At 44.1% G+C, this 14,467-nt stretch overlaps 1 protein-coding gene across 8 annotated transcripts in view; it reads right to left on the bottom strand.

Annotated features, from left to right (window-relative positions):
- Positions 1-2,142: 2,142 nt before the first annotated feature.
- SYNJ2 (synaptojanin 2) overlaps positions 2,143-14,467 on the bottom strand; it is a 101,105-nt gene continuing 88,780 nt past the window's right edge. For 5 of the 8 annotated variants that reach the window (XM_057527782.1, XM_057527785.1, XM_057527781.1 and 2 more), the window contains 6 exons: positions 14,203-14,376; positions 12,150-12,284; positions 10,211-10,323; positions 8,955-9,063; positions 7,230-7,381; positions 2,143-5,672 (listed from right to left, as the gene is read on the bottom strand). In XM_057527782.1, the coding sequence (XP_057383765.1) occupies positions 4,935-5,672; positions 7,230-7,381; positions 8,955-9,063; positions 10,211-10,323; positions 12,150-12,284; positions 14,203-14,376 (1,421 nt within the window). In that variant the 3' untranslated portion in view covers positions 2,143-4,934. Of the gene's footprint in view, positions 5,673-6,610; positions 6,749-7,229; positions 7,382-8,954; positions 9,064-10,210; positions 10,324-12,149; positions 12,285-14,202; positions 14,377-14,467 lie in introns of those variants that run through there. The other 3 variants (XM_057527786.1, XM_057527784.1, XM_057527787.1) reach the window with 2 other exon arrangements.

Genomic DNA, 14,467 nt, shown 5'->3' on the forward strand with positions numbered 1-14,467 from the left:
TAAAAAATTCCAATAGGTTTTAGTTTTTAAATAGGAATTGATGAATTGATTCCAAAATTTTTATATGAAAATGCTAAGGATCAAGAATAGAAGGGCTTGTTTTACCAGATATCAGAGAAATAATACAACATGATATTGACACAGAGATTGACAGGTAGACCAGTGGCACAAGAACAGAGAACCCAGGAAGCAGAGACTCTGTAATGGCAGTGTGAGCAGCTAAGGAAACCTCTCCCCCAGAGAAAGAGATCTATTAAACTAGTCAAAGGTAGCAAAGGCAATCATTCAAATGTCTAGAGATCGATCAAAAGACTTACAACAAACTGAGAAGCCTTTTATTCAACAAAATCTAAGGATTCTCAGTAAGAACAATGGGAGGCCACTGTATTAGAGTTAGAACTAGAGCCTGCACCCATCCCCTGACAGAAGTGCCTTCCAGAAAGACCTGTTCCATGGGGGGACAGTGGAATGAACACATTGTATGTCACACACCACACACTTTTTTACCCTACAACTAAAAAACATTTTTATTTTGTATTGATGAAATCACTAGAAAACTCAATCCTGCACTTGACCATGGAGCAAACCTCAATAAATTTTAAGAAGTAGATGTTTATCTAGGCCATATTCTCAGGTCATAATCCAATAAAATTAGGAGGAAACAATTTTAAAATGCCAAACTCTTAACTATTGGAAAATTGCACAGTCTCCCTTGAATCAAAGAGAAACTAAAAGCAAATTACAGTCTAGAGATTAATGGAAATGAGACTATTTCATGCTAATATGTGTAGGGTGCAGTTAAAGTTACAATCAGGGGAAAATATATAACTTTAAATGTCTTTATTGTTAAGCAAGACTAAAAATAATGAAACCCAGTGCTAGCTTTAACTAAGAAATTAGGAAACTAACAAAACTAAACAAAAAGTAGAAAAGGATGCAAATTAAAGATAAGTTGAAGTTAATGAAAAATGTTTTAAAAACCGACATAAAATAAAAATAAACAATTGAAAGGATATACAAATACCAATGTTGTTATTTGAAAATGTCAAAAAAAACCTGGGTAACACCTTGAGAAACCCAATTAAGAAAGAGAGAGCAATGGTTTGTTATTTAATAAATGGTATAGTATAACTATCACTGAGGAGGATGTTGGACCCCCTACCTCACACCATTTATAAATGATGTTCCAGGTGCTCTGAAATACTGCTGTTAGCCCAGGCAAAGCCTGTAATCTTAAGCACACTAACACTCAGCTTTATTTAGGTATTTTTGCCACCTACTACTTCTATTGTCTACATAAACAGATAAAAATCCTAAAAATAAAATCCTAAACTGTCATTTAAGGTGCTCTGAAATTCTTTCCCATCGGCTCATTCTTTCCATGTACATAAATCCACTTTGCTACATGTCATACCCATATTCTTAATCCTCTTCTCTCAAATCTCCCCTGGCCCTCTGTTCACAATTAATCACTCTCTCATATGTACTCTCCTACCTCATGGAGATAGAGCTGATTATATAACTGCAAACAGTTTGCCTTGTATGAGAATGAGTTTCAATCCATGACCTTGGGAAAGGAAGGTACTGTAACCAGCCGTTTCCTTCTTCCCCATCCAAGTCCCAGGCACTCAGATTAAATGAATTCAATACAGTCCTTACTGGTCAGGAAGGACTCGGCATCCTTACGATGTGGAGATTGTCAGTATATTCTTACTCCTGAAAGGCATCAGAGAACATTCATGACCTAAATTTTGTCTATCAGTTAGCTAAGAACAAACCTAGACAGAACTGGAAGATTGTTTACTCCTTTCTCCAGTCTTCTATGAAGTAATGTACTCAAGCCACCCCAGCAGTCTAAGTTTGCTATAAGATCCTATAGAAAATGAATCCCAGAATCTCTCAACATTATAGCATACAGTTATTATATATGTTATGGCTGTGGTCCCTGCTAGCAGCCTTCAACTCATAAATTCTGAACCAAATTATTACTTTTATGTTGCTTCAACTTAATTTGAAGGTTGAAAAAGAAACAAAACCAAAAACTCAGAGGAATAACTAGTAATCACACTTCATCCAGAATAAAAAGCTAGTCAAGGAAGATATCCCAAGGTTCTCTTCATATCTGAAAAGAAATAAGCCACATTAAAAAAAAAAAGATAAAACATTTAATAAGTTTTTTTTTTTTTTTTTACAATTTCAGTACAAATTATCACTTCAAATAAACATTAGGGTTTTTATTCATTGCTAGTCATCCAGTAAGATCCAATAAGTAATTTCTGCAGTCCTTTCTAATAGAATTACTTCATTATAAAGCAAATGTTTTAATACATTACCTTGCTTATACACAGGTCAGGAGAATTTTAAGTGTCGTGAACTTCAACAACTTTAAACTTTTACAGGACTTTCTTGGGCAGATGTCCTTGTTTCAATAATTTACTAGAACAAATTTTTTTAAATTGGCAAGAAGTCCGGGAAGATTATACTGTAAAAAGAGAATCTAATTGGGGTCAGGGAGAAAATGTTGAATTGTAAAGTCTGTGCCTAAAATACTGTGATGAACTGTAACACCTTACAGAACAGTAATGAAATAAACTGCAAGGTCACAGTAAAAAGGCTGGTGTGGGAACATCAAAGAAAGATTAAAAATAAAAACCACGGAATAAAATCCCCAGGATGGCAGCTGCTCATTGTCGAGATTATTCAACCAACTCTACTGCTAACCTAGGAAAGATACCCACTGTTAAGCACTGATTTAAAAAATAAGGCAATTCCAATTGTCCTTTTTTTTTTAAAAAAAGTGAACGCTAGTACAAGAACCTTACATATTATCAACTCAAAATCCAGTCTGTTATTCATTAAATCTGAACAGCCTTGAGCAAATAATATTCATTTCTTAATGTTAAACTACTTGTAATTTTTCCTGTGACCTGCCTCAATACAGTTCTGTGTGTTAATACTTACTGTCAGATTCTTAAGAACTATTTGTGTGATGAACACCTATCTTAAATGAAATTCTGTTCTCTGTACCATTTATTGGCTATTTGCTATCTAGAACAAAGAAGAAACCTGAAAATTAAGCACTGGAAGCAACTTTTGTGGTGCTTACTTTCCCCCTGCTTTTCGGACTCACTGTTACATAGATATGCCTTCAAATTCACCTCCTTTTTAGAAGGAAAAGAGGTTATGGAGAAAAGAGTGTTTAAGAAATCTTCGATTCCATTCCCAACCATGCCCTTTAGAAGTGACGCGAATCCTGGTAAATGATTTACCTTTCCAGAGTCTCTTACCCATCTTGCTTCCTTTCTCCTCCTAACGCTTTCAAGGATCACGTTGTTTACTTCTTGCATTTCTCAGAGAGGTAAAAATGATATAAAGCATGTAAGTGCTAGAGAAGGTGTCCTAATCAGCTAAGGCTAAAAACACCATCTTTTACTACTGGTTAACTACTTGTATTATCTATTTCTCTCTATGGGTCACTAATATCTTTTTCTTTTATTAGTTTTCAGATGAAATGAGATACAGTTTTGTTTTTGTATAATCTGTAGTGTATCTTGATAGTGGCAATGAGAGTTAATTCTGAAATCCCAGAGGTCTGATCAGTAAAAGGAGCCTGCCATGCTAACCATTAGCTTTGAGTGCAGGAATTCCCTGGTCACATTAGGGATAACACAGAACCGTTGCTGTATGATTCTATGACATGAAAGACTCCTAAACATGGTATGTGGCACACTGAGATTTTGCCAGTAAATTTCTTATCGGCAAAATTATGAAATCTGCGCCAAATGAGTTCTAGGCCTTATAACATTCTTTTAGAAATGTAAAGCAGTATGGTGATGTCTTTTTTAAAGACTGACTAGGTAAGAAGTGGTGTTGGAAATGTACAGGGAAAAAAAAAACCTAATAAAAATGTAGATAAGCTAACTCAGAATATCCTGAGGTTTCTTATATGTGGGGACATGTGGTACTCTCCTTCCTGAAGCCACAGCTAGGTAGACCATACTAAAAGAAATATTCTTCAAATTATAATAATGAAAATCAGTACTTGTACGTACCAGTATGAGTTTTCACATTTTGTGCTTTTTCTGAATATGGAATATAAGGAGAAAAAGAAAGCCATGAGGTTTTATTTAATAGGGAATAGAGAGTGTGTAAAAACTGGTAGCACACCAGAGCTCAGGACTGTAGCAATTTACGGGACATGCAAAGTCCAAGACATGGTACAGGAGACTTAGGCAGTTGGAGCTCAGGTGAAGCTAATGGTATATGCTCCGGAACCAAAGCAGGGAATGACACCATCTCCCCCAGGACGCACACATAATCACGGCTAATATACATGTACATAAATAAACACAAGGGCTCCCAGGAATGTACAGTCTAATCTTTTGGTTGACCTATTTGCTGCTTCCTACTCTGATATCTTTTTAACCTGGTGTCAGAGGCCAGGTACAGCTCTTAATGGTCCCAACCACCTTTTAGTGGAATCCTTACATTATGCATCAACCTTCAGGTGGGTCACCAAAAAGTTATTCCAAATCTGTAAAATACAAACAATATTAAAAAAAACTCATCACATACACACATAACTTGAACAACTGTTTAAAATTCAATGGGAGGGAACTTCTTGGGCATTATCGGCTAGATTCTCTTTCCTAAAATCCGTATACTGAATCTACCCGGAGGTTTCTCACACCCTGAGAGGAAACTTAACATGCACAAGTCTGGAATAAAACATATTTTGGTGGCTGAATAATAATCTTACTGAATAAGAGACACAATTTTTGTAAACTACACAAGAGTATCAATGTTTTTTCAGTGTGCCTTTAACTAGATGTCTCCTTCAACTGGGGAGTTGAGACCAATGGGCTTTCCCGTTAAGGTGAGGCCGGGGGAGAAGGCACACATCCTGTGGGAGAGCTGCTGTCGGAGTTTCCCAGTCATGTTTTCGCCAGTGGGTCAAACACCTGCAGCACCGTCCTCTTGTCCTTGTCACTGGTTGTCACCCAGGGACCGAAGTCGTTTTGTCTGTCCTCCAGTGGCAGCTCCTGGGCAGGTGAGGCACTGACTTGCTGGGGGGCTGCGTGTGCTCTTCCGGGGTTCCTGTTCCCCGAGTCCAGGGGGTCAGGGCTCTTGGGAAGCCAGGAGGTATTCAACAGGTTATGGTGGTGGAGAAGGCTCCAGAAGGGATCCTGATAATCCTGATAATGGCCGAGGAGGGGGGCGGCCTCTGACTTCGTGTCCTTGGTAACATCGGCCTCAGGGCTGGCAGGTGATGAAGGGCCAAGGAAAGCCGGCTGGGGGAAGAGCGCGCCCCCAGCAGGCAGGGGTGCGGGGGGACAGTCGCTGCTGGGGCTGCTGCAGGGGGCCCCCTGGAGAAGCTGGCAGTTGCTCTGCAGCCCCTGCAGGTGCAAGGCCGCCGGCGCCGACTTCTTCCTCCGCGGGGGCACCTGGGGCACGAGGGGCGGGGCCTCCGGAGGGGGCGGGGCGGCCGCGGTCGGGGCCTCGTCCGGCGCTGGCTTCCCGGCGGCGGCGGCGGCACCTTTCCCGGGCTGAAGTGTTCTCGGTTTGGGAACGGGAGGGACTGTCGCTAGAGGAGGGGTGTCAAGGCTCGTCTCCGGGGGCCCGATTGTAAAATGGACGGCCTGATGCCCAAACTGTTCTTCCGGTGACGCGGGCTAAGAAAAGGCACGACAGAGAGCGTCAATAAGCAGCCTGCCCCGGGGAGCTGGGAATCAGAGCACACAGACGCTGTCCACAGGCGAACAGAGGAGGGGACAAGCGGACATTCTAGCAAATTCAGGATTTGAGAATGTCTGGGATGCGGGAGTGTGACCAGGCAGGAAAGAGCATGGGAGAAACACACGTATCGAGGAGGACCAGCAGGTCCGATGAAATATGAGTGGGAGCTTTCAAACCAGGGCCCCCGTGAATAACCTGAAACAAGTTTCTGTTACCTAGGAAACGGGGTGATGCTCTTCCTTTATTAACAGCGAACCTCCCTGAAAACTTTTCTTCGAGGCCGCAGCTTTGATAATTCAGTCTGTACCACACTAAGGTGAAGTAGCTTATGTCACGGCATTAAGCTAATAGAAGGACTAATGGGTATACTTGCTCCTTGAATCTTTGATATTTAAATATAGAAGAATGGAAAATTTCATACAGGAACTTCACTTCCTTGGTTCTGATTCAAAAGGATCACAAAGAAAACAACTGCATGAGGCCAGAGGAAGCTTTTGTACACACACGGCTTACGGTAGCTTAAGCGTCCGCATTTCAGTATTTCCACTGGTTCTTTAGAAAACTAGCTGCAAAAACAACCCTTTCTCCGACAGCCTTTTACTGCAGCTCCTGTGCAGTGGGTGGGGAAACTGAATCCATTTCTGCCCCTGGCTTTGAAGACAAAGCGAGAATAGAGAAGAGGAGGAAAGAGGTCTGTTGTGTAAGGAGGCATGGAAAATAGGCAGATGAATGTGCAGACGTGGGGCAGCGAGCAACCCAGAAAACACAAAGCAGGCTCTGTAAGAACCACGCGCCCAAACCACGCTCATGCTTTCTACAGGTGGAAAAGCAGCCATTCTGTAATGACCAGCCAAGGGATTACCAGGTGTCCGTGACTAGCACACTGAGCTCAAACGGAAGATCCAGATGTCTCTAGAGGTGCCAGTCTTTGGGCTGCTACTGTCCTGACAAACTCATGTCTTTGAAGCAGCAAGCAAGGCTGAGAAGCTTGAGAGCGAGAGCAAAAAACAATCTGCAAGAAAAGTGGCAAGAAAAGCTGTCGAGCCTCCAGGGTCCGGGGCCGCACAAGCGCTTGTCAACATGGCCAATCCAGGAACCGGTGATTGTTTTTCTAATGCAAATAAAAATCTGTACAAGTCAAACCGTGGGCATAGGACACAGACCACACACAAATGGGAATCATTGGGACACTTGGAATAAAGCACCCCACGGTGGTTCAGTTTGGGAACTGAAATGGAACATTTGGGCAGCGTGATACCGCCAAGCTGTTCCTGTCTTGGTGAGAAATTCCCAATGTTTCTGCTCAGCTTGAGCCAAGAAGCAGCAGGGATGCGAAGAAGAAAGCGATTGCTGGGCATTTTCCTCAAGGATGGGGCTGTGTCTGGGATTCGTGAACATGTATAAAGAGACCAGACCCATCGGAGACGTAATTCTTATCCAACAAGACACTTGAGCAACCCAGGAGCAAGAGGCTTGTGCAACCAGCTTCTTACCTTTCCTGTCCTCCTCAAGGCTGGCTTCTTGATGGCAGGAACTCTGGGTGCGGGCCGACGGGGCAGGAGTGGGGCCACCCCCGCTGTGGGCTCTGGTTTGGAAGGTCCCTGGTCCCTCAAGGCTGTGGCATTTAGGGCTTCTCCTGGGGCGCCTGAAACATACAAGTGCACAGCTAAAGTGTAAAGGACAAGGCATCGAATTATCCTTATTCTAAGGATAATTTACTAATGCAATGTATTTCTTTGCTATCTAAAAATCCATCTTTGAAGGTTGTCAGGACCCACCAGCTAGGTTTGGCCCCCAGCTTCTCATTCTCACCTTCTCAACAGGGATGGTGATCTAGGGTCTCTGGAGGGGAGGATCAGTGAGGCCCTGACATCACGTGCAAAGTTTAACGTGTCCCTATGTTTCTCAGGGTAGGTGATGCAAAACTCAAAATCTCAGCAGGGCCCATGACCAAGAAAATGTTAAGTTGGGACCCTGGGTAGATTTCAAACCTCAAACTTCTGCATCTATAGACTTAAAAAAAAAAAAAAAAAAGCTTTACTGCAATGTAATTCACATACCGTAAAATCTACGCTTTGTAAGGACATAATTTGGTGGTTATTAGTGTAGTCACAAAGTTGTACAACTATCACCACTATCTAATCACCGGAATATCTTCCATCACCCCCAAAAGAAACCCCACACATTCCCATGCTACTGTGGGTAGCAATCACTCCCCACACCCTCCTCTCTCCAGCCCCTGGAAACCACTATAACTTTCTCTCTGTATAGATTTGACTATTCTGGACACTGCACATAAATGGAATCACACAATACATGGCCTTTTGTGTTTGGTTTCTTTCACTTAGCACACTATTTTCATGATTCACCATGATATAGCATGTGTTAGTACTTCATTCTTTTTATGGCTGAATAATATTCCATGGTATGGATATACCCCATTTTATCCATTCATCAGTTGATGGACACTTGGGTTGTTACATCCATACAACTTGAGTTATTTTTTTTAATAAAAAAGAAACCATGGTGTGATCCTACAACAGTGTTTCTCAGCCTCTTAATCCATGCCCTCCTTAAATGTTGTCTGGGAATTCCAAATAAATTAAATACCTGGACTAAAAGCAAATCAGGCAACTGTAACTGCATCTGGCTTTTCAGAGGGCATAATTTCCCCTCTTCAAAAGAGATTCTAGTATAAAATCGCAACAAAAAACCAAAAAATGTTAGTAACCAGTGATTTTGAATGCACAGAGGAGATTCCAAGTTAAAACATGGTTAACCCGAGCTAGGTGAAGTAACAGCAACAAAAAATTAACAGGCAGTATGGCAGAGAAGAGGCCCCTGCCTGACGGTAAAGATTCTACAATTGCTGGCGATTTAAAAAAATAGATGTTTTGCCTGAAAGAGGACGCCTACCTACCTATCTCTTTTTACAGAGCCAGCAGAATGAGTTAGTGCCTCTTCTAAAACTCGTGTTTGTTTATTTCAGTCTCTCCCTTAAGCGCTGCTTAATAATCTTGGGATTATTTTTACATACTTACTGAATTTTAAATATACAGTTTTAAATGGACAATAAGTCTTAGTAGCTGAATTTTATAAAATGTTGCTAAAGGGGACTTTCACTGAATACTGCTTCCAGAAAAAAGAGTGTTTTCCTCTTCTAGGCCCCGGATGAAAAGAAAAGCAGAATGGCAGGAGAGCCCCAGGGGAACACCCACCTCCTCTGGCTTCCAGGAGACATCGGATCGCTGCTTCCGCCTCCTGAGCGTTGGTAGTTTTGATCTGCTTGACGTTATAAGGCTTACTTATCCCAGTCCTAGCTTTGGGCTTGAGGACAAAATCAGGAAAAAAAAAAGCATATTAGCGCAGGTAGGAAACAGCCTCACCTGGTGAGTTCTCTGCCTACCAATCTGTACAGGAGCGTGAAGTTGACAGAGCTCCTTCAGACGGTGATCAAAACATAACTCCAACCCAAACCGCATCCCTCAAGCCTCTTCCCCCCGCCCAGCACTCACATATCAAGCGTGGGGGAACACAATGGGGGGAACACAATAATGTTTAGATGACCCTCGTCTCCTAAACTGGACGATTCCAGGATTTTGCCATGTGAACAAACCATCCTCTATCTTTATTTCAATAACCAGGTAAAAGCCAGAAAGCTTAGTCAGAAGCCACTCCTTCCACGGTCCAGCGGAGTCATTAAAACACTTTTCCAGATGTTTTCTCAAAAGTGCTCTTTCTACCTCTTTGCTTTTCTGCCTCTTAACGGAGACCTCTGGGTCGCCTTTGAGAACCTGCTTTCATTACTACAAACCACTGAGGGCGAGTCAACCGCCTACCCCCGCTGTGACCGTGACCACCGGCTGGCCCAGCTCTCCACACTCTCCTGGGACACGTTAGCTTCCACCCAGCCCCCCTCCCTCACCTCTAGTCCATTGACCTTCACCTACCGTCTTCTTTAGATCTCACAGCCATCCTCCAGAACTCCCCGCCTCTAAAACCCTACACGACTGTTATGATTACTAATGTCCCTACTGCATTATTTAGGCCCCATTAGATCTCTTTTTAGCCTCTTCTCTCAAGACAACTGATCTGAACTTCTCTTATTTCCCCTTCTATCAGCCCCTGCTCTATACACCAAGGTCAAAGGCAAGCATCGGAAGGGAGAGAAGCAGGTGGGTCTGGAAACCAACAGTCCCTCCCTGAAGGGGCACTTGGGAGTTTTCATCAAACGTGATTTTCTCTTTCATGCTCTGTACGACCATTTAAAATCCCTATAAAGGGCCTGGTACTAAGTTACGGGGTTTGGGGATGAATGGTGGACAGGCAGAGGGTTAAAGAGACAGACATGTATATATTCACTGAAAAGAGGTGACCCTGCATGATGTTAGGGGCTGAGGATGAACCGCGGGGCAAATCTCTTGGGTTTGAAATGCTGACCCATTTCGCTATGATCTGAATACAGAGAACTCACTGCTTGCTGAGGTGCTCCTGGCAGAAGTTTTGCTGTCTGCAAAATCGAATACTGCCCGTGGGTGCCAGAGGAGATGGACACATCCGAGGCTGACTTTTTCACCATTAAACCAGCTGTAAAGACCAAGGAGGGCAGAGTCTCAATCTCAGTGAAGTCGCAGCTGCTTCGATGCAAATTCCCAGCCAGCTGAGAGCAAGGTCACAGTTAGGGTCTGAGTACATCCATGGCCTTTGGGGATTCAGAGGCGCTACTGAGTTTCTCTTGTGATTCTCTAATAACTTGGGCTTATTAATGTAGATTCTCTGGAGAAGCACTGTTTGAATGAAAATTTTAATCTAACATCCTGGGGGAGTTAAATCTGATATAAACTCTGATCAATCATTTTTAAGGGGTTTAAAATACACTACTGTTATTAGGACCAAATTTTTAAAATACTTTGTGGGCAAAATCTAACAAAAAAAATCCCAAGGCAGGGGAATAAGTTAGATGAAATAATACCTGCAGCCATTAACAAATCATGTTTTAGAACAACAATTAATACAGAGACATTAGATGAAACACAAATGACCAAACAAAATGGACACTAATTTTGTAAAAAAAAAAAAAAAAAAACGGAAAATTGTGTATAGAGGACTTCCCTGGTGGTGCAGTGGTTGAGAGTCTGCCTGCCAATGCAGGGGACATGGGCTCGAGCCCTGCTCCGGAAGATTCCACATGCCACAGAGCAACGAAGCCTGTGCGCCACAACTACTGAGCCTGCGCTCTAGAGCCCGCGAGCCACAACTACTGAAGCCTGCACGCCTAGAGCCCATGCTCCGCCACAAAGAGAAGCCACCGCAATGAGAAGCCCACGCACCGCAACGAAGAATAGCCCCTGCTTGCCACAACTAGAGAAAGCCTGTGCGCAGCAACGAAGACCCAACACAGCCAGAAATAAATAAATAAATAAATTTAGTTTTAAAAATTGTGTGTAGATATAGATATATCTAATTGGAAAAAGGATGGAAATCTTTTGGTTAACAACTATTATCTCTAGGTAGGTGAAATTTAAAACTTTTATTGTTTATATTTATCTCTTTGTAAATCTCTACAATAATATAGGACATAAATTTGTTTTTTATTTATTTAATATTTTCTTTTCTGAGTATCAACTCAGAAAAGTAAAAAAATACGCTTAACAAGTCATGTGTTTCTGGCTTGCCATTGATTATTATTGTGATGTAAGCCAAGATGAACCCAATTCTGAAAGTATAGTCTTAGAAAAATGTTTACCGTCACATTGCGGGGGGCCGAGGGAGGGGGAGAAGTGAACAGTGGAGGTAAATAGAAACTGATCAAAAGCATGGCATGACTTTATTTCAGATTGCTAAGGAATGTCTCACGGACAAAGCACTGCTTTTTCTGAGGAGCCAGGAAGAAAAGTGCTATCCTGAGACCCGGGCTAGGAAGTGCTGTTCTCAGCAGGCTCGGGCTGACAGACGGCAAGGCTCCTGGTTAGAGGTGGGCGTGTGGTCACCTATGGGTCAGAGCACCTGGGCTTACTCGAGTCCTCATATGCAGAGAGAGGGTGGGCAGCAGTCCAGGAGAGAAGACGTGGAAAGAAGCCATGGGGGGTGGGGGAGGAAGGAGCTCAAAATGTCCCTAGCTTGTCTGTGGCCCCAATTTTCCATCCCATAACGTTTCAAACTGAAAGCAGCTTAAAGCAAAAGCACAGCTACGGGAGGACGAAGAACAGCTTTATAAAGGACTCATGGGATTTGCCATGAGAAACACAGCTGATATCAAACTTTTGTCCTTTAAGACAAAAAGGAGCCCGAGGAGGGGAAAAAAGCACTGTGGAAACTCAAAGGCTAGATTTAGAGCCGCTTGTGCAGTAGCAGGAAGTACGCAATTATTCCCAGCAGGCATCGTGGTGAGCGGAAAGCAAGCGAAGTCTTACTTGGAGGGGGGGGTCTCTGCGGTGGGTGAGGTGGCCGAGGCCTGTTGGGAACCGACAGAGACCGGCTTGGAGAGCGGTGGCGGAAGTCCCCAACTGCTTCGAGCTCCTGCTTTAAGTCGAGCAGGTCAGCATCATCTGGAGGACATGGCGGGGCGGGAGTCAGATGAGTCAGACTCAGGTCTGCAGGGACCCAGCAGTGGCGGGAACTCCTCCCACAGGACAGCTTCAGGGTCCCTCTCTGCTTGGCCTGGGGGACGGGGGGAGGGTACCCAATGCCTGCTTGGAACATTCAGTGAACCGTGGGCAAGGTGTGCTGTCCAGACACGAGAGACACTGAAATATTTTAAAGTGTAGGCATGCTTCCTTCTGAAATAATCCACAAGACTTCCACACAGAGTAGACAGTTGAAAACCAGAGCCCCTCATTCTTAATACCTCATTCTGAAACAGGACAAGAGTTTTGGACTTGAGAATATTTTCACTTCTCTGCCAGCCGGGCAGCCTGCCAAACCCTTGCCAAGGTCCAGCAATGGGGCGTCCCTGCTCATTCAAGCCCCAGCTCCTACAGCCCATGCCAGCTACTGCCCAAGCATTCGCCATCCTGACTCACCCTGCAAAATCCTTCTAAGGCTAAGAGGGGTGTGGGGAGGTGACGGCTTCGGTTTTATTACATGTACATTTATTACATTTAAATTCAGGACGATTGTAGGTCTTCTCTCCCACACTACAACACACTCTGATTCATTTTATTTTGGCTCATACACCCCGTCCCTCAAATCCAATAACTCAGCCTCGTGTGTCTCTGGCGTTCTGTTGGGGGCAGGCAGGATTTCTCCTTCTGAAGGGAGTGCCTGAACGCCCTATAGCACTGAGGAGATGTTCCCTTGACGTCCACCAGGGGGCAGGGCTGCTCACATGTGAGAGCCCCATGCTGCTCTATTAATTCTTCATTCCAAGGGCCACATCTGCCCAGCCCTTGAGAGGATGCCTGAATGATGGCCACCCTGGAGACCAGGACTGCTTCTCGTCTCAAGAGCACATCCCTCCAGCCACTTTCACTCCAGGGCAGGAGCCCTCTGGACGTGCAATGTGCAGAACCCCCTGGATTCCCTGATGAATCCAGTCCCTAAACCTGGATACGCGTTCCCAGACACCTGCGGAGCTTCATGAGTCGCCAGATTTCCAGGGTCCCAGCCCACACCTGCCAAACCCACATCTCTATGACGGGGCTCAGCAACCTGTAAGTTTAAAAGCCCCCTCTGGTTCAACGCAGCCAGGCTACTGACCGGGTTTGGGACCAAACACAGTCAAAAAGGCTTGGGGGTTCTTTGTACCCGTCCCAGCAAAGTACCTTTTCTGGGAAGCATCTTATTGTCAACTCTGTTCTCTGTTCTCAGCCGCAGCTCAAACGGTCCTGACACGTGGCTAAGCCCCTGCACCTGCTCTCCTCCAAGGGGGGAGACACAATGTCCAGCAGCTGGAAGGCACTCGTGGCTATGGCTGAAACTGAGCTGAAGAGTCTGATGTGTAATATGAACTACGCTGCGCTAATAATCTAGGGACCTGGAGTTCAACCCCAATGACTTTCAGCCCCTCTTAAGTCTAAAATGACATAATGATGCTAAGGTGTAATATTACTGTATAATAATATAATGGTATATGAATGTAACCAGACACCAGCAACTCAGGACATAGATATTGAATATGTCTCTTATGGGACTGAATCAGAAAAGTTTTGGAGAGGGAAAAAGAATCACAAATGTAAAGCCAGTTCAGAGCTATGACAATTTAAATTGCACAGAGGAAACTAATGATCATGAATCCGGTATGTTATAGGGGTACCAGTTGTTGGAAAAAAATAAAATCACTAGAGGAAATCAGTGTGGCGGCAGCTGGATTCCTTCTCAGAGCCCAATTTTCACCACTTGCTGCGACCTCTTTTACCCCTTTGTTCATGGGCCATGCATACTTGATGGCGGCATTATGTGACTCCCGGCTGCTGAGAGAGTGATCGCTATACCAGAGGCGATTTAGAAAAGGAAGGTCCAAGCTACCTCTGTAGGTTGGATGCTGCTTCTTTTTGGTGAGTGCCGGTGACCGGCTGGGAGGCGCCACTGCCATGGAGCTGGGGGCATCGGCGAGCTCGTCTCCCCCCGCTTCACTATCTGAGAACACAGGCTGACTCAGCTCATCCACCAAATAGTCTTCGTCGTCTTCGAGAATATCCCCTTGGAGAAGGAAATGTCACAGCAAACAATTAGGGGGAAAGGGCCTAGTCTTTTATCTGTGGGTCTGTTTCAACGTCGAGGCCTGTGGCTT

This window comes from Balaenoptera acutorostrata, chromosome 14, assembly GCF_949987535.1.
Source record: "Balaenoptera acutorostrata chromosome 14, mBalAcu1.1, whole genome shotgun sequence".
Lineage (NCBI taxonomy): Eukaryota > Metazoa > Chordata > Mammalia > Artiodactyla > Balaenopteridae > Balaenoptera > Balaenoptera acutorostrata.